The sequence below is a fragment of the Dipteris shenzhenensis genome, chromosome 32 (genome assembly GCF_047967505.1).
Source record: "Dipteris shenzhenensis isolate YYH24624 ecotype China chromosome 32, Dip_SZ_1.0, whole genome shotgun sequence".
NCBI lineage: Eukaryota > Viridiplantae > Streptophyta > Polypodiopsida > Gleicheniales > Dipteridaceae > Dipteris > Dipteris shenzhenensis.
This window is the reverse complement of record NC_141627.1, coordinates 44,683,521-44,704,310: the sequence shown is the minus strand read 5'-3', so window position 1 is coordinate 44,704,310 and position 20,790 is coordinate 44,683,521. Positions and strand designations below refer to the sequence as shown.

General features: G+C 46.8%; 1 protein-coding gene across 1 annotated transcript in view; it reads right to left on the bottom strand.

Annotated features, from left to right (window-relative positions):
- Positions 1 to 546: 546 nt before the first annotated feature.
- LOC147880828 (transcription factor-like protein) overlaps positions 547 to 20,790 on the bottom strand; it is a 54,030-nt gene continuing 33,786 nt past the window's right edge. Inside the window, exons 2-4 of the mRNA XM_087370880.1 lie at positions 9,141 to 9,667; positions 2,197 to 3,138; positions 547 to 1,323 (exon numbers count right to left, since the gene is read on the bottom strand). Coding sequence (XP_087227006.1) covers positions 1,035 to 1,323; positions 2,197 to 3,138; positions 9,141 to 9,667 — 1,758 coding nt within the window. The 3' untranslated portion in view covers positions 547 to 1,034. The remainder of the gene's footprint in view (positions 1,324 to 2,196; positions 3,139 to 9,140; positions 9,668 to 20,790) is intronic.

The window sequence follows — 20,790 nt, the reverse complement described above, 5'->3', positions numbered from 1 at the left end:
ATTGGGCATGCAAATATCAAACGAAAACAAGAAATGGGAAACATCACAAGCTCCTATTAAAGTAGAAGAGAATCCATAGCACAAGCTAAACTCGACAGTGACATCAAAGAGTCCACCTTGGACAGCTTACAATTCTAGACTTCTTTATATATAAGGTGAAACTGCAGCCATGACCCAAAGCACATGCAGTCATATGCATGCAAGTCAAGTGCATTCAGATATGCCCACTTTAGTGTATTCTAACTTCATCCACAAACCAACATGTAGGGCTGAGCAAAATCTACATATGGGGATATACATAGCCTAGAAGAAAATGCTGGTTAACAACTTTAAAGAAAATGCACCAGCATGACTTCAGCTATACAAACATGATACACTCTAATTGTCAAATCAATGATAGGCAAACTACAGACTTCACACATTCATATGTTGCTTTCAGAAGATGTTCCTGCCTTTTGTGGGAAAAAAACCAACAAACACGAAAGGATAAAGCTGAGCTAGGGCTCCCAGCAAAAAGAAAGGATAAACCAGAATGCCAAACTCTAAAGGAATATCTCAAGCAACAGTGCCCTGTCACTCTCCAATGCTTTGACCAGTCATTGACAAAACATAAGCACTGATTATTGAGCTCCAAGGAATGAGCATTCAATAAAAATCCACATCACAGTTATCCAATTACACTGTCTGACATACATAGCTCTCACTTTACGAAGTCCATCAAAAGTCTTATTAGAAAGTTTGTCCAATTGCTCTGAATACATTATTGAAATGGAATCACTGGCCAATTCAACTTCAACTGAAGCTAAAAGCAGTTGTGTATGCAAGGAACCATCAAAACTAGTATAAGCATGAAAACTACAAGCCACTATTGTTCATCCTCAGTATTAGTGGGATCATGTGCACCCACCGACTGTTGTGGGTCTCCAATTGCTCTGAATACGTTATTGAAATGGAATCACTGGCCAATTCAACTCCAAGGGAAGTTCAAAGCAGTTGTGCATGCAAGGAACCATCAAAACTACTATACCAAGCCACTATCGTTCATCCTCAGTATCAGCGGGATCATGTGCACCCGCCGATTGTTGTGGGTCTTGCCCATGCAAATCTGCACCATAGTCTGTCCACGGCAACAAGGATTGTAAGAAAACAAGGAGGGCATTGCGTCCCTCTAATGCGACCATATGTTCCTGTCCATGATTGTGAGCTTCAGCAAAAGCATTATCTCCAAGCTCTCTGTCACCATGAAACATCATTTGCTCGAGCTCCTCTGGCAGAATAGTTGGATTGGAATCAGAAAACTCAGAAAGCCGCAGGTGTCGATACCTTCAAAATATGTCATTCAAAGTCATGGAATCGCAATCAATAGAAGATGGCATTAAGCAAAATGTGATTTCTTCAAATCAAAACCACAAGCAGCCCTAAGTTATTCTGCATGTTCTTTCTTCTCGCTAAACAGGCTGCTTTGTAAATAGGCATCACTTATTGTCGGCAACAAGACATCAGTCGTAGTGGTCAGTATGAGACCCCATTTGTGGCTTCACACTTCCATCCAAACAGATTCTGCCTGACCTGCTTCTCTCCCACAAAACAACTGCTCTTCAGGAATCACAAGCACATGTCTGCTAGAGCAAACTGAATACAGGGCCTATGCAGACAAGCAAGTCTGGAAAGGAACACAAAGCCGTCAAAGAAAATTTTAAAACAACAAAAGTTGACTGATGAAGACATGTCTGCTAGAGCAAGTGAAACATCATGGCTAAAGGAGACAAACGAGTCCGGGTAGGAAATCAATTCAATCAAAGCACAACCAAAAGACACGATACTACAAAAAGATGCATCAAACTTGCATCCTTGGAACATAGAAACTTACATGCTTTGTTTATATGTGGTCAATAAAGCTAGAGAAAGATCTGGAAGCACCAAAGACCACAAATAAATGGAAAACATCCCTAGGCACAGAAGGATGGGAAAGGGTATGGACCTTTTAATTTGGACAGCCAATATATAAATGCTCGGCATTAACAAAAGCCGATGGCACTTCAATTTTTTCTGCATTTGGGCATATTGTAAAGCATAGAACTCTCCTTACAGTGGCAGACATAAACCACCTGTTAAACCTATTATTTTTATTTTGAAGATTATAATATAACTTGATATCTTTTGCAAGGGAAAATAGGGAATGATAAAAGGTCATACTCGTTATTTTCCGACTGAAAAGCTTCTTGACGCACACAAGCCCAATTAGCAACCTCTCCACTATCCTTGTCTGCAGCTTCTGCAACAGCTGACGCTGCACTCTTCAGCCAGGTCTGCAACTCCGGAAATCTCCAGATTAAGTGATTCCTCTCCACATATAGATTTATCAGATGTTCGAGGGAAGGACCTCCTGGAGTTGCCTTCTTAAAATGTGGATGCTTCAGAATCCTTTCCCATTCAGCATCTTCTTTGATCGGAGCTTTATCGACAATCTTACGTAGGGTAGCTGGGTGAAGCATCAGTGCCTGCTTTAAAAGGGCATGGGATGAAACTGTCCCTTTGTCAACATTTGAAGGAATTTTTCTGGACTTCCCATACAGGATTGGCCTTTTTTGCAATTGTTCAAGATGAAATCTTGCCACCGCTAACGAAAAAGAGAAGTTCGGAACAAGTACAAGAGAGCTATCATTGCTGTAATTTTCAGCAAAACTTTCCAACCATTCAAACTGCTCTGCTCTCAAGGCAAAGTAATCTATGGAAAAGAGAGCTCCAAGGGGGTCATCAGCATCCACTGAAAGGAGAAGTTTGCAAACCTCCAGAGCTGACCGATGGCAGCCTCTTCTGCCTAGATGTTGCATGTGCTTGAATAATGCAAAGAAAAAAGGTTTGTTTGCATCATAAGAAAATGGTAATCTGCACATGCCATTGAAAGGTACAAATTGTGGATGCCAGCCACACTCAAGAGCAAATATACATCTCTCAAGACATTCAACTGACTGCTGATATTCTCCAACCTGCTTGTACACCTCTGCCAAGGCTAAAAGGGACTCCAAATGATAAGGATAATCATTTAAGAGTATCCCAATAGTGTTTGGATCATAAGAAGCACCAGATGCTTCAAACTTCTTCTGAGCTTCCATGTATGAAGAAGAATAAGTATACCTGGTACACAATCAACGCAAGATCATTCTTCCAAAAATATAAAGAGTGCAGCTTACATTTGAGTCTTCTATAGAAAGAACTATTTTTTTAAATTTCAACGAGAATGTGTCTACAGAAATGAAGATTAAAAATTGCATGTTAATCTCTATAGGAAGGTTCATGAATTACATTCAAGATACTATCTCAAAGAAAGCTTTACAATCACCAAGTAAACGTGAGTATTAAGTAGCGCCAGCAATGCAACAAATAAATAAAATCACTTGAAAGGCACATGAAGTTTAAGGCAATCTAAGACTAACACCACAGCTGGTTTCTAAAGTGCAGGAAATTGTCAGCACTCGAGTAAAATCCATGAAACAGGAGATGACAGCAGATGTGAGCAGCAAAGTGAACAAAGCTGACCTCTACAAAGTAGTGAAATAGCAGGAAACCAGAGAAACTAACAAGCTGATCTTACACGTGGGGGGAATAAATGGCTGCCAAGTCACAGGAAAATACACAGAAGACAAAGTCGACTACCTCAAGGAGAAGATCCCACAAGTGGAATGGGATCCAGATGCTATTTGGATATCCAGCAAAAGGGGACACAGATACAAGTTTCCATCAAAGACAAGGCAGCAAAGATCAAAATTTTACAACAAACACATAAGCTAGGAAACTATGGATATCACTCAGCTCAAGCAAAGATCTATTGAACTAAATATAGTGAAAGAAGCAAGGAAAGCAGGAAAATGGGCAGTCAACAATGAAGGGCAAGTATTGATTTGAGATTTCAAATCGAAGCCCAAAGACTCTCTAGCCTTAAACTGATGTAGTGAAGGTCAAATTATGATAGTACTAGAACATAGGCATGATCTATGATAATTTTGAGAGTTGCTTTATGCGCTCTCTAGGAGATGCCCTGTGCATTCCCTCTCTCCTTGGAGATGTAGAAGTTTCTCTTTCTTGATGTTTACCTTTGTCTCATAGGCCTTCTACAGATGTTAATATATCTTTCTTTCTTTGTTTCTTTATTTTTTCCCAAATCTGTTTTTTGAGGTACACTTGTGGAGATTTTTATTATGCATGTATCGTAGATTAATCCCGTAACATCATCAGAGGATCAAACACAACATCCTCCAGCTTCAGATTATTGCTTTGTAAAAACTGATGCAGTGTAGAAACCACACCATCAATAAAAACAAGCTGTTTTTTGCCCTTGTGATTCTTCTTAATATAGCCCGGCACCTGAAATTTCTGAATCACAGGGTCAAAAACCTGTTGTAACATGGGATGAAAAGAATCCAGTAAAAATGGCACATCTGCATCCTGAACAGAAGAAGACTCTGGCACAGGCATCAGAGGCAAAGGAGCTAGATCAACATCTGTATCCTCCGACGACAGAGCTGCATCTGATAAAGCAGGACTCAGCATTTCAGCTTCACTTCGAGGATCAACTTGAGAAAGAGCACGTGCAGCATCTTGTATGATCCCCTCTGCAAGGGGCATATCCATATCTTGAGGAGGAGGAGGCTGATGATGCTCAACAGGAGTGAAAGGTAGAAAAATCACACTCCTGTGCACACACACACACACACGTGTGTGTGCATGCGTGTGCACGAACACAACGCACACCCACGTGTGCGCGCGCATGCACGTGTATGTGTTTTATTATATACATCTCTCTCTCTCTCTCTCTCTCTCTCTAGATGCAAGCACACCGGGATGCATTAGGTGAATTCTACCAACACTAAAGGATGAAAGTCAATCTTGCATAGACAAAGGTCATGGTGATCAAAACAAGAATTAAGCATAAGTCCTTTACATTTGAAGAGAACCTTTAGAAGCAATCACAACCTACAAATACCTGGGGATGGAGTTTGAGAACAACTACAAGTGCAATGCTTGCGTGAAAAGAAGTGTTATGTAAGGTATCAAAGCTACATATAGCTTCCAAAACAAGTGCAAGAAATCTATAGCAGGGCTTTAAGGAAGTTCCTTACACAATATGGTGGTTCTCTATGGATGCCTAGATTGGGCACCAGGACTCTCCATAGAATATTGGAAAAGCATAGAAACAATTCACAAAGGGTTTCTCATAGGAGAGGTTGGGGTCAAGGTGCAAACCCCCTACCCATCAGAGGATATCTCAATGTTCAAAAGGCACATAATCTATAGAAAAGAACTAGCTCCCATGATTTTAGAGGTGGAAAAATGTAGATGGACTAGACCAAGAAATTCAAGGGAGGCGAGAATCTGTAAAATCTGCCCCCAACAGGGGAAATAGAAAACAAAGAGCACACACTTCCTCGTGAGGTCTATGCATATTAGGGAAAAGTACAAGGAAAGGTAGACTCCATGGAAGTTTGTGATCACCTGGAATGATGTGCCAAGCTAGAGTGGGGTGACCCCTTCTTAGACACAATGATCTGATGTGGGACTAACGGCTTACTAGGGATCATCCGTGCTAGTAATGGAACCCGGAGCCTCTTCACTTAAACACATATGCTGCAGACCAAAGAATAAAAAAGAAAATACTTGGTTCGGGAATCCCGAAAATGAGAGTGAAAGCAATGGCGCTTAAGCTTGGCAAGTGCGACATACCCCCTGATCAGTCAGGCCTACATTGCTGGTCTCATCATGAAGATTGGGCTCGAGAAAAGCACTCCCAAGTATGTGTAAGATGCAACGATCTCTACAAGCAACCCATTGAAGGTGAACTGCTCTCTATGAGTGATTTTTTTGGATGTGTTGAAGATCATAACCTTGGTTTTACCAAGATTGACCTTCAGATCATCATGTGCCTCACAGAAGGTTTTGGATGTGTTGAAGATCATAACCTTGGTTTTACCAAGATTGACCTTTAGATCATGTGCCTCACAGAAGGTGTGAAGTGCATCCAAGTGTTGCTAGAGGCCCTCGACTGAAGAGAAAAGTAAAACCACGTCGTGTACATAGAGGAGAACCTAAACCAAGGAGCCATCTAGAGATGAGCCTGCCCCTCCTAGTATGTCGATGAAAGTCTCAAGCTCGTAAATGTAGAGGCCAAGCAAAGAGAGAGAGAGAGAGAGAGAGAGAGAGTTTATTGAAGTATTCAAAAGACCAATGGGTCTATGAGACTATAAGAAAGCTGATACAACAAGCTGAAAGGGTGGAGCTATTGAAACGAGCATCCTTACCCATGCTAAATGCTAAAGAAATGTCACAATCATATAATGTACCAATACTACGCAGTACTAGCATCAAAACACATCTACATCCTCATCACCATCATCATGTCAAATCAGATCCAATCTCAAGTCTAGTCCAATGTATATGGGAGATACTGGGACCTCCTAGAGGTGAGGTCATGAGGGACCCAATGATTGGCGTGGTTTGGTGGTAGAAGATCAGGGATAGAGCGTTGACGACTGTCTATATGTGTTGGTCCGCATGTCCTCCTGGTTGTGGCTCTACGTCTGATAAGGGCCATGGTAACTCCTGTGGGTCGTGAAGGTTGAGCCCTGGGTCTAAACACAGAAGGGATGTCCCCAGGCATAATCTGTGCATCCTCCCTCTATTTGGTGTGTCGTGTCGAAGACTCTGGGTCTCCACCTTGCCGACTACTTGTGGAGCCATGATTTGTGCGATATCACTTAAAGAGCTCTGTAATCACACTCTGAAATGGGCTTGCCTGTGTCCCCTATCCCTGTCTCTATAATCTGAGTAGGCGATCTAGCTGCCTCATGGATGAAGGAGGCTAAGCATCTCTAATCTAGATAGGAGAGAGAGAGAGAGAGAGAGAGAGAGAGAGAGAGAGAGAGATGATACGATATGTGTTAAATTCTGCTTGACACCCTACAAGATCTATGGGACTAGAAAATACTAGTGCTTTATACCCATTTGGCACAATTTTTCAAAATTTCCCAAGTTAGTATGTGCTTAGCAAGCTAGTTGGCCATTACTAGAATCTTACTACAGTGCCTCGAAAATTCCTTCAAATATGCATCCAGTTGCTTGGCTATTAAGGACTCTAGGAACTTTGGTTTTGCGACCATAGGCCGACACATGTTACCATGGCCAGCCTTATTTGCGTCCATGACATTACCAGTTGAGAGTGGTTAGAGATGTTGGGGTGCCACTACATGCAGATGGTTTGAGAGCCATGGACTACATGGACAAACGGTCTCCTTTTCAATGTAGCCTTGAGGTGCCTCATTTATCACAAGGCTAACCAAGTCATTCGGGCGGATCTCTTATAGCTACACACATACAAGACCTTGTTAGCACCTAGCAAGCTTCCTAGTGAGGCTCAACTGCTACAAAAAGCACTATCTACATAAGAGAAGGGCTTCATCGACCTGCCGGGCTACACACGGATTGACCTCCCCCATGCCTTGAGAATCTCAACTGGGTAAATCCGTGTTCCTTCCCATCGCTTACCAGATGGGCTGAGGGCATACCTAGGGAGGGCCGCATCTCCATGTATGCGATCTACAAGTGAGTCACAGGAGCACTTGCTTTGAGATGCCATGGTACTATGAGATCCGAGGCCGCCACCATTGTCTTTTCAAAGATGGGTTTGGACCTCTCTCTAGCCTCTTGGTTTATACGAATCAGAGACGAGTAGCGCTCTTCATTCACCAGGCCGTACGAAAAAGAGACCAACTGCTCAGGACACATGACGAGATCGTGAGACACAACCAAATTCCACATAGAGGGTGATTACTGATTTTTAAGTCAGATAGCATGGACCAGCAGTCCTCAAGGAGACGACTTAGCTGAGACCTGGAGAGACATGATTGACCCACAAGTGCATTGAAACACACATGAGGCTCGAGGATCTCCCCTCTATGTTTGTTGGACTAGGGACATAGCCGACAGGGGTGACCATGGCACTTGTCAAATGGAGAGCTACTACAAGGAGACCACAGCGGACAAGGCAGGTCAATCGTCGACATCAGTACTCTCTCACAGATTTTATCCCTCTGCCGTGCCTGAGCCTCTGTTTGTTGAGACCCTCCTATCCAGAGCTGAAGCAACGCATCCAACAGCCATGGATACAGCAAGAACAGCAGGGCGCATCACAAGGGTCACTGTCAAGGAGCTTGTCACATCTGAAGTGCAAACCATGAAGGCAAAGTCACTGTCACCATGGACACTAAGGTGTGCAATAGATGAGCTGGTTAGGGGAGATGAAACATCAAGAGAAACTAGCATTGAAACTTGTGCATTGGCAGGCTGCCAAATCTGTAAAAGGAGCAAGTGCGTGTGTCGAGAGATGATGATGATGAATCATGATCATGTTAACATCCTGGGGAGGCCAGCCACATTTTCTCTGTTTTGGATTTGATGGACACTCACCTTAACTGATCTACTTGTTGGTACAATGGTACGCCCTCTCTATGGCTGCAAGATCCTCCTCAAAGGCTTAACAATCGCACTACCCTCATGTTCAAGACTAGGGAAGCTAGGTCGATCTTCTCCATCTAGCTAGACTCTGAAGGTTACACACTTATGGATAGCACAGGATCTGACCACTCACCGGCTGAAATTGAAGGCATCCAAGCTTCAGAAAGTGAAAGATGCTCGCAAGGATGGCAAATGGGCAGTCTATTGTGAAGGCAAGGTCCAAATACAAAGACCCATTTATGCACATATGTAAGTACGTATGTATGTATATATTATGTGTGTGTGTGAGGGCACGTGTACATCATACATAGAAAAAAGATATATTCAGAACTGCCACATGAAGCATGAGGGGGGAAAACAAAATGTTCATGATAAATTTTGTGGGTGACCAAGACTACCACCAGAACGCATGCCTCCACTTTTGGAAGCACAGTTGTGATTTTGACCACTGTGTGAGACAAAATTGAGCCATGTTAACTTACAAAACCAAGCAGATGCTAATGTAGCAAACAAAAGATAAAGCCATCAAAACGACATACAAACACATGCAAAAAAACAATCAACGTTTTGTTGCTGCTATCTTGTCTGACGGAAAAGTTTGACCGGCTGTATGGTAGAGACATGATAATTACTTGAAATACTGGAGGCCATCCTTTCCTCCTGTGTGCTCCATAGAAATACTAGCATCCCAGCGAGGCCAGTAATCTAGTGGTGTCACGAGAGTTGTTTTCCTCAAAAGGTTCCCCCTTCCTGACCTTCGCAGCATTCCCTGCCTCTGCCTTATTCCTCCAAAGCTATTACCATTGCCACGCTCTACAGCATTGATCACTTTGGACCCAAATATACGCTTTAGTTCATCTTCAGCCCTTAGATGTTTGGTATCAACTGTCAAAACTTCCATTGATTTAGTACCAAAGACCCACCTATTCCCGGTCTCCAAGGGAGCCTTTGAGGTGGAAGTGTTTCCAACCCCAGTTAAAGAAATCCTCCCTAGAAGCTGATCAACATCCTCTGCCTGAGTCTCCAAATCCACAGCCTTTTTTCCTTTCTTTTTCTTCTTCTTTGATTTTGTCAATGAAACATGCGAGGAACCACTCTCCTTTACAAACTCTGTGATCTCAGTAGTGCAATCCTGGATTTCCCCATCCCCTGGTTCATCCTTCCCAAATGATCCCAAAATATGTGTCAGTCGATCAAACTGAATCCTCAATAGATTAGCATGCATGAAGCAAATCAAAACTACTAAAGCAAGAATCCTACCTTCTGGTGGTGCTACAGTAAAAAAGAAATAGCTGATGATGCATTTTTCTTACTTGTTGCTCTGCTCAAGCACACAAATTACATCTCAATATGCAACACATTGCACAGTTTCAATTCCATGATTATGTCTTTTTAGTTCTCAGAACTTGGACTATGTACTGTCACAAGAATTTCCAAGACTAAGGAGAAGCTAGACTTAAGCATTCAAAACAAGCATGAGTCATGCAAAAGCTTGACATGATGTCTTAACTTCATAATAATATGCCTCTTTGATATACTAGTAAGAAATGCTGGTAATCTAACATTGTTAGGGAGTTAAGCAGGAAAAGAGACCATAGTGATAGCAGAGAAAAAAAAATGTATTGAAGCAGACTGTATGAATGAATCATGCCATACAATAGGCCATCTTATATAGAGAGCGAAGAGCCACACTTGAAGGGGTGTACCTCTCAAAGGCTATGTGCATGAAACGGTCTTAATCTCTTCTAAAGGGTGTGACCTCTCATGAGAGGGGATGATCTCTTATGAGAGGGCGTACCTTGTATTGCTCTGAATAGAATTGCCCTCTTCACGAAACAGTGTCTTTATGTAAGAGGCTATAGGGGTTGTGCCTCTGGGAAGTCTCCCTTCGGAAGGAGTACCTTCTTGCAAGTGTCCATCCATCAAACCAGTGGACACCATCAAACCAGCCTAAGTCAAAGGTTAGAGAAGGAGTATATCATAAATTTGCCATCCATTCCTACTTAAAAAAGGACCATGGTGGAAAAGATGAACAAGTGTAGACTAAGTCACGCATGCTGAGAGGATCAAAGAGCTTGAAAAAATCAGAAATGCAAAAAAGGAGTGGAAGAGTGCTTATATGAAAGCAAGGAAGGAAGAAGTTGATGGAGGAGCTGCTTGGTGAGCTCCCCCCTGCTGCCCGTGGCTCCTGTCTGCTCCGCCCGCTGCCCCCTCCTCTTCGTCGCCCCTCCTCCCTGCCTCGCCCTCGCCCTCGCTCCGCCTCGCCCCTCTTTGCTCTACCCTGCCCTCCCCGCTCCACCTCCGCCCCCGCCCCGCGCCTCCTCCCCTTTCTGCTCCCCCGCCCTACCTTCTCCCCCGCGCTGCCACCCCTTGCTCCGCCCCCCGCCCTGCCTTCTCCCCTGCTCCACCCCTCCTTCCGCCTCCTTGCCGCCCCGCACTTCCTCCCGTCCTTTTGCCCTCCTCCCGTCAATGCACCCCCCTCGCCACTCCACCTCCCCCCTCCTTCTCCTCCTCTTCTCCCGCCCTCCTTCCTCCTCTTCATTCCTCCTCCTCCTCTCCCTCCTTCCTCTCCTCCCCTCTACTTTCCTTGCCGCCCTCCCATTCTCTCTCCTCCACCTTTCCGCCTCGCCTCGCCTCGTCATTCTTTCTTTTCCTTTTTCATTTGCCTCCCTGCAGTAGGAGCATTCGTGTTTGTTACGGTGAAAGAAAATCTTGGTGGCGACCTTTGGTTTGGCCAGAGGGGCTCTATGGCAACACCCTCGACTCCCACAGCCGTCAAGGTTCTTCTTTCCCTAGCTGACAATCAACAGGTACAGTAGGCAGTTCAGTCCCTCCAGGACAAGGCGCTTGTGGGCAGATTTGTGGGCCTCATGCCTACACGGAGACAAGTGCGAGAGCGGATCCAGGCGAGCTTGACATCAGAGGGCGACCACATCCAGGAGCTCACCATCTATGGACGAGGCGTTTTCCTCCTCCAGCTGAGCTCCCCTGACACCGCCTCGACACTTGTGGAGCAGAGCCCCATACTCCTTGGCCCGCACCTTGTCTACCTCTTTCAAACCACCATGTTCCACAGTTTCTGGTTACACTCCGTTTCCCAGGGCTCCCCAAGGAGTATCGAGCCATCCTCCCTTCCATTGGCCGGGCATTTGGCACGGTGCTAGAGTCCCTGCCAGAGACGACCACCTCCATTCTAGCAAATGATGGAGTCCCCAGGATCAGACTTGTGGTGGAGAGCTCGGAGTCCCTCCCAGAGTTGATCCTTCTCGAGACCCTGGAAGGGGGCACACTTCGCCAGAGGGTGGAGATCTCCGGGTTAGCAGGCCAGTGTCTTCGATGCAGACAGATGGGCCACCTCGCCAGAGATTGTCCTCGTGGCCTCCCTCGCACGCCTCCTCCCCCTCCTCGATATAGTAGGCAGAGTCAACAGGCCCGAGTTTAGCACCCTCTCAGGCAGGAGCAGTAGGAGTCTTAGACCCCATGGGTTACCCCCCTTCTCTTTTTTCCCTCTTCTCTTATTCTCTCTTTCCCCCTTCTCTCTTTCCCCCTCTCTCTTTTCCCTGGTTAAAAAGAAAAAGAAAACAAGCAAGCAGGCCCGCAAACACCGCAGACAGAGGGCCAATCGTAGGGAGAGGAACAGGGTTGACTGAGAGGCCTAAAAAGAGGAACAACAGGAGCCCCCCCCACAAGCGGGAGCCTCTGCCCATCCACCCGATCCTCCAGTTTCGGAAGTCTAGCCTCCGCACCCACCCTTGCAACAGCAGAGAGCCCCAGGAGCTCTAGATGCGGCGATGGCAGAAGCCGCAGTCGCTAGCCCAACGAGGGCCGTGGAGGAGCCGGCGGTCCATAGCCCTGACGAGCCTAATCAGCAGGGGGGGCCTGAGGTCGCCCTTTTCCCTCCTCCTCCTCCCCCCCTCCTCCTCCCCCTCCTCCTCTTCACTTCCCCCTCCCCCTCTAGGGTTCCCCCTGCCCCCTCAACCCCCCCTCCAATGGTCACTCTCACCACCCGCCCCCGGCCCTTTGTCCCCCACGTCCCGGCCTCTCCCTCTCCCATCGCTCCCCTCTCCGCTTCAGTAGCAGCTTCTTCCGCTTCGACACCCCTGTCATCAGGCAAGGGAACGACGACGCCCCCTTCTGCCTCCTCATTGCAGCAGCAGGTCCGCTCATAGAGGGATCCTCAGAGACGAGGCTCGTCCTCCCGGCTAGCAGCTCCCAACCTCCACCAGCTTGGGCGTCCCTTACCGCAAGACTTCTGGAGGTTAGGACCCTGGAACTATCTGGAGATTCCAAACTCATACCCTCTACCGTTGGAGATCACGCTCATGGTCCTTCAGCCCCGCAAGGGGGGTTTGATCAGTGCAGTGGGATCTCAGACACACCCCGTTTGGAGATTTCCGTTTGCCTCCACAGGGTTGGAGAAGTGGTCCCCGGAGGTGTTTGATGCTATTTTGGGTAATCAGCTTATGCTCATGATGGACGAGTGGATGGGACCATAGGGACTAGATCTTTGGTTCGCCCATGGCGCGGAGGTGAACTTTCAGCTGAGCTTCACACGCGAGGAGCCGGTATGTGGTTTAGTGACCGGAGTTATCAGATTGCCGATGGAGGCAAAGGTGGACCAGGCACACTTCTGGCCACCCTAGTACGACGCCGCAGAGACATTGACTACTCACCCTCCAAACCCTCGGCAAAATCACACAAGTCATTCTTTCTAGGACAAGCACCCACCCACAGGAGAGCCTTGTTCCCGACTCCCCTGTCTTGATGAGCTGGACCATAGTGAGTTGGAACGTACACGAGCTCCACGGCCCTGTTCGTAGCCAGCCACAGTACCTGATGCTTCGATAGGAGTTGCAGAGGGCAGTGGTAGGGCGAGCTGTGGACATCCTTATGATTCAAGAGCACATGTTTTCAGCAGCAGACATCGGACAACGCCATCACCTTCTTCCATGGAGAGGTCTCCTGCAGTAGTACGGAGCAAAGGGGTCTGCATCTCAATCTCACAAACCTTGGCTCCAGAGGTCTACGATCAAGGCGAGCTCATTCTAGGACGGGCAGTTTGGATGAGAGTTCGGACGGGAGAGTCCAGGATTGGAATCTTGAACGTGTATGCCCCAGCGTGTAGACAGCATCGCCTGGCCTTTTGGAGGAGGCTGTCAGAGTGTCTTTCGGATGTTGACTCCTGGATTTTTGGAGGGGACTTCAACAACCTAGAGTTTGGGGAAGACAAGTAGGGCGGCACCTCGTTCTCTGAGATGCCAGCAGCATAGCGTAGTACCTGGGAGCAGTTCATTTTCATGATCAGTGGCAAAGACCCATGGAGAGAGCTAGAGTTCAGCAAGACTCCTGGCAGCCTTCTCTTCTCCTTTGGACCCTTCAAGAGCGCGAGCGGGCTTTGAGGAGAGACCTCGCCTCCATCGAGAGGCTCACGGAGCAGGACCCAGTGTCTCAGTGGCTTAGTGATAGATTGGAGAGCGCTCGTCTCGAGCTTCAGGACACGGAGCTGCGGCGGGCTGAGTTCTCCTATCATTCCTCTCGGGCCCAATGGGTACAGCAGGGGGATAGGATCACGAAGCAGTTCTTTCATACCACTGGGCCCCGATCAACCGGCACACAGCTACAGCGTCTCCGGGACTCGCCGGGCATCATGCACACTGACCCGCAGGAGATTCTTGACATGACCACCGGTTTTGATAGCCAGCTCTTTCAGACAAAGAGGATGACCCCAGCCGGTCTTGTGGCCTGAGAGCTAGTTTGGGATCACGTTCCGACAGTAGTCTCGTGGGACCTATGCAGCAGACTTGAGGAGCCTTTCATAGATGAGGAGCTTTGGGAAGCCCTCAAGGCTCTCCCGACCCAAAAATGCCCGGGGGAGGATGGCTTGACTCTGGCCTTCTTCCGGAACTTCAGGGAGATTATCTCCACCCCTTTCTGTTTAGCTTGCCAGGAGATTTTCGACACAGGCCTTCTCCCTCAGTCCTTGCGCAGGGGGTGAATTTGTTTGATCCCGAAAGGGAGAGATAGGTTAGATATCCGACAGTGGAGGCCGATCACTTTGCTTGATACTGCATACAAGATCCTCGCCAAGGTCTTGCGTTTGTGGTTATGGCCTCATCTTACCGACATCATCCATGACACACAGACTGGGTTTGTCCAAGAGTGCAGCATCTTAGACAACATCTTCACGTTCTGGGAGGCAGTGGATTGGTCCCGAGAGGAGTCACGACCACTGGCCATCCTTCTCTTGGACTTCGAGAAGGCCTACGACAAGGTGGAGTGGTCTTTCCTCGAGGGCACTATGAGGAGATTGGGTTTCTCAGACCGATGGGTCAGAGGAGTTTCGGCGCTATACACAGGGAGCTCTAGTTAGATGATTATCGAAGGACACACAGGCGAGGCCTTTCCTCTCTCTTGCTCGGTCCGCCAGGGCTGCCCACTGGCTCCCTTCCTCTTCTTGTTTGTAGCGGAGGCTCTAGGCTACTACTTGAGATCACACGTGGCGGGTCTCACAGGGTTGAGGCTCCCAATCAGACAGGAGGAGGAGCTCCTTGACTCGGAGTTTGCAGCATAGTTACCGCAGAACGAGAATGTTCCGGGAACGTTGGATGCTAGAATGGGAGCGGGAACGGGAACGGGAGCGGATCGGGAACGTCGGGGAACACCACATCATATGACATGTCAGCATATGACATAAAATGACAAAACATTTAAAATATCCAAGATTAAACTTTAAAGTCTTAAACATTAAAAATTTAAAGACTCCAGAGTCCAGACTCCAAATCGAAATTGAAAAGAAAGTACATTGCATGAGGATATATAATAGCTGAAAATACAAAAAGCTGGCTGCTGAGTACAATGTACATATGACAAAAGTATCAAGTATGACAAGTACAAAACTAGCCTCAAGGGCCAAGGTAGCTGGTGAGTCAAAGACTAGTCATAAGCAAGTGGGATCTCATCCTCCTATCCAGGCTGTCCCTCAATCTGCTCATCCTCATGCTGCTCCACATCATCCTCTCCCTCTGGCTGATCCTCACCATCATTGTCATCAAGATCAAGGGAAAATCCAATAAATGGCTCTCGAGTACACTCAGCCCTGAACTTGTTAAGCAAACGCAAGTTCGCATTAACAAATACAAGGTCATTTGGCTTCTGGACACCAAGCCTGTTCCTCTTCTTGCTTGCAATGTTCCCAAAACTGCTCCATAAGTGCTCACAGGGCGAGGAGCTAGCACCCTGGCTAAGCACTCGAATGGTCAATCTTTGCAGCAATGGTGTATCTGCCCCATAATCCTCCCACCACCGTGCACTGGATATCTTGAACCTATCAATTTGTGCATCCTGCAAACCGAAGAGGTCTCTCTTTTGTCAAGGGGCAGCCAAGGGGGCAGCCAAGAGGACTTAGGCAGCAGGGACAGCAAAGGAGGCAGGCAGCAAGCTCAGCAAACGAGCCAAAAAACAGTCGCAGCAGCTTATCTAACCACTGCCGCTATCGCGCAGGAGCACACAGGCCGTTCCGCCCTACGTTCCGGCACGTTCCGGAACGTTCCGCCTGATAGACACGTTCTGCTCCCGTTTCGCCCGTTTCGGGCACGCCTGCAGCTCCGGACCGGTGTTCCAGGAAGGCGGAATGTCGTTCCGCGGTAACTATGGTTTGCAGATGACACGGCCTTGTATGTTGAGGGCACCACAACGAGTCTAGAGAGAGTCAGAGGCGCCTTGGCTATCTATTGTGAGGCCTTGGGGGCACGGATCAACTGGACGAAATCCATAGGCTTCTTCACGGGCTTTGAGGAGACATAGGAGATCCATGAGTGGGGGAGTGACTTTGGTTTCAGATGGATACCACAGGGCCAGACAACAAGATACCTCGGATGCCAGGTGGGTATTGACATCACAGCAAAGCAGCAAATTGCCCCGGTCCTTGAGAGTGTTCGGCGCAAGCTTCTCTATTGGAGCTCGGCCAAACTCTCCCTTGCAAGTCGCGCCTTAGTGGCAGACCAAGTCCTTCTTGCCATTGCTCTTGTTGGTGCTTTCACAGAGGATGCATTGGGCAGCTCCGGCGGTTGGTACGGAACTTCCTTTGGGCAGGTTCAGATGGCACGAGGAACACTAGGGCCCGAGTAGCTTGGCAGACGGTGATCATGCCGCAGGCACTCAGAGGCTTGGGTATCATTGATTCAGAGATGCAGAGCAGGGCCCTTCTGGGCAAGTTGGTGGTTCGTGGCCTCACCCCAGATGCCGAGCCTTGGAAGCTCCTCTTACAGAGAGGGCTTTTGAGGAACCCCACGCACTGGGGGACAGTGGCAGCCTTCACATAGATGGATATTCTTAGAGGCCCCCCTTACAGGGAAGGGTTCCACCCTGATGAGGAGCCTCCACAGGGTTTGGCAGAGACTAGCAGGGGGCCTCATCCGTGCTCCGCCCAATTGCAGAGAGGAGTTTGAGCGGCAGCCCCTTATGTGGCACCCAAACGTCAGAGATCAGGAGGGACGTATGCTTGGGCAGCAGACTCACATTGGCTGGGCACAGTGGGACAGTGGTCCAGCAGGGTCTTTTGGTCGCTGGAGCATACTACCTATGGAGGCAATGGCGAGGCTTAACGCCCTAGCGCATCTGAGAGGGGCAGGGTAGCGGATGGGCGAGATCGACTTAGCCATTCTTGAGTCCTGGTGGGAAGGACTTCACATTTGGAGAGATAGCAGATGGTAGGGGCAGTTTTCCCGTACTGGTGTTCCCTTGAGGATTTTGATGCAACGAGGCAGCATGCACCTTGGCTTCTTCCGTGTAGGACCTGGAGGCTTGCTTCAGCCCTTCACTGGGAGTGACCCTGAGATGGATGGGAGTCTTGATGGGATACATTCGCAGATGATCAAAGTGGTAGGACGCTTGGGGAAGGAGTGGTAGACCCCTGAGGGAGGTCGAGTGGGATTCTGGCCCTCCAGGGGCGGCCCAGCTAAGACGATAGATGAGGTGCCTTTCTTTTCGTACACCACACGGATTGGCAGGAGACTTCAAATGGACTCGTCGAGGTGGACTCCCATGAGGGAAAGACATTGGGTGACCCAGAGAGTGCCTCGGGATGTTCGCTCCAGGTTTTGGACACGGTTGTGGTCCAGCTTGCGGCCGAGGAACATTTCATACCTTTTCTGGCTGGCAGCCCACGGAGGCTTGCCCATCGGCCCGTGGTTGGAGCAGATGCGAGTAGAGGGGCAGTGCCACTGCTGCTCAGATGGTGTCCTGGAGACTATCCCGCACTGCCTATGGAGCTGTCGTAGCGCAGCGAGGATCTGGATGAGAGCCCTCACGATCATGACACACATGCAAAGTATACACAGATATTACACCTAGGGGATGGTGGCTTGGTTGACAGAGGGAGGACACGCGTTTCAAATTGATGAGATCTCCTCGGCCTACCAGATACAGGGTCAGAGCATTTAGAGGATTGCACTCCATGAGGCATTCTCCCCTGACACCCTAGCTCCTCCTTCTCCTAGGGAGGACAGTGTTTGGGAGGTGGTCGCCAGCATCACGGTTTGGAACATTTGGGTGGCTCGATGCAGTCTTGTGATGGGAGAGCACCCGAATTCACCCTTGGCTACCTTGGTTGCCATCTGGCAGGATATCATTTACACTCTACAGTCCACCTGGGAGCGCGGTACTCCAAGCTCCAGGGCGACTATTGAGAGGCGTGCTCGTTTCTGCAAGGCTTGGCCTATAGGTGTTTTCTACATCTTCACTCCGCGAGGGATTCACTGGCTGTATTGTCCCCCCACTTGGCTGCTAGCCCCAGTTCCAAAGATCCCCTAGGCAGTGAGCTGGGCTTCTCTGGAATAGGTTGGTTTTTTCTTTCAGACTTTTCTAGTCTTTTCATACTCAGCACCTTCGGGGCTGTTGTCTTGTATGAAATCTTTCAAGCATTAATAGAAGGTTCCTTTCTTTGAAAAAAAAAAATCATGCATGCTGCAAGTCCTCATTTGTCTGCCAAGTAGAATTGAGTCATCAAGATCACTCCTGTGAAAGAGGAACTTGATGAATAAGGTGGTGCCATGTCTCCTAGATCCAAAATGCACTTCATAATGGGAACATATTGTCTCCAACTTCAAGAGGATAATTGCCTAGATCTAAAACATATAATCACCTGGATTGTATGATTATATGATTTTGAACTGGATTATATGATTATATGTAAAAAGCGGAATGGATTTTTTCACAGGATGGTAGTAAATTCCACTTACTACTGAGTTGCAAGTGTTCTTAAGGATCTGTACAGCCTATACATTCCTAAACTCATCCTCTAAAAACACAACATAGTGCAGTTTCAATCTCACGATAGTCACTCGTAAGATTGAAAACCATAAACTCCATCACGCATAGCAGGGACTAGCTACTATGACATTCCCATTAACGTCATTAGCGCCCAACAGTGGGTGTAGACCATAGTATAAAAGTATGCTCTCACACATACAAATCCACACACCCACACATACTTGAGCATCCATTTATACAAAGTCTTCGTACTGAGTTTCTGTCGGCACTCCAGAGGTGAAGGGCAAACTCAGCCATGACGAAGGCTAGCACTAAAGGAGAAGGCTAATCAAAAAGTAGTCCAAATCTCTTCATTCAAGCTACAACTGCTTGTGAAGTCTAAACGATTTCATTTTAGTTTCTCCCAAACGAGCATCTCAATCTAAATCTAGCTGATAGGGCAAGGCACCATTTAAGATAGAAAGAATTATCGCAATACCAGCAGGCCGCAACTTGGACGAAAAATTCACAAGGTGAAATTTGCATGTCCGCTAATACGGCAGAAGCATATACCTAGATGAATCTAGGAACATTCCCAAACTCATCCTCTAAAAACACAACATAGTGCAGTTTCAATCTCACGATAGTCACTCATAAAAATTAAAAACCATAAACTCCATCATGCATAGCAGGGACTAGCTACTATGGCATCCCCACTGACGTGATCAGTGCCCAACAGTGGGTGTAGACCATAGTATAAAAGTATGCTCTCACACATATAAATCCACACACCCACACATAGCTTATATAGCATTATTGGCTGAACGATGTTGTCAATATGAAGCTCAAAAAATCCCAGCTATGTCTAAAAGACCTTATAGATGATTGGAGTGATGGTTGGGATACCTTCTTGTATATGCTTATGTCCGTTCAAAAAACACTCATATTCAGGAACATCAAATCAACCATAGGATCAAATTGAAACCACATTCGCAAAACCATCTTTGTTTTTAAAGTGGCATAAAACATGCTTCACATATCAAGGTCTTAACTAAAGGTAATTAAACATTTCTTGGGATACCTCTTTTATGTGCTCATATCCTATCTTCATGAACATCACTCGAATCGAAAGCAAATTTAAAAAACATCATGTCAAAAGCGTCTAGCTGATTAGCTTTGGGCTATTAGTTACTGACTATGTCAATAGTCAATCTCTGAAGTCCAATCTCAAAATTCGACACAATATATCAATTAGGTAAGTCCACCACCTCTTCACCCAAAGTCCTCAACGAAGACTCATTGAAACTTGAAACAGCCCTATGCAGTTACCATGGACACATTTCTTGCCTTTTCCAAGAGGATACACCAATTTTAAAGCATTCAATTTCAACTTATTGGCTTACCATAAAAAACTAAACATTCGCTTCACTTGGATATCTTGCATTTCTTGGACTATCCAATCAGCCAAGGCCACTCTGTGTTGTTCTATAAAAGCAGTGGGTACTTTCGAAGTGTGTCTATAGGTTGCTCTTAATGGTGTCATGCTAACAGCAGTGTGTATCGAATTGGTATTATGAACTCAAAGCGTGGCAAATATTCTTTGTATATGACATGAGGGGAGGGTACTTATATAGTACTCCTTATCCCCTTTGACCTTTCTATCTTCCAAACAACCCCAAGTACTGGATGTAATGACACAACATTTCTTCCAAAACTTGGTATACTCATTCAACATGTTCATCAAACTCTTGATGATAAGCTAGATTGAACAACAATGCTATCCCCAAAAATTCAAAGAGAGATATCCAGAAGTAAACTTGGTATCTATATCTAAAATCACATTCTTTGGCCCACTCTTTTTGCATGATACCAAGTGTGCCATTCTAGACAACCGATCAAAATTACCGAAATATGCAGATTGTCTTTCAAAGCATGAAGCAAGGCCATAATAAGCCCATAAAGATGCTCTTCCATCTTAGTCATACAGCTTGTGGCAAGACAAACAAGATGTTACCATTTTATACTACATCACTT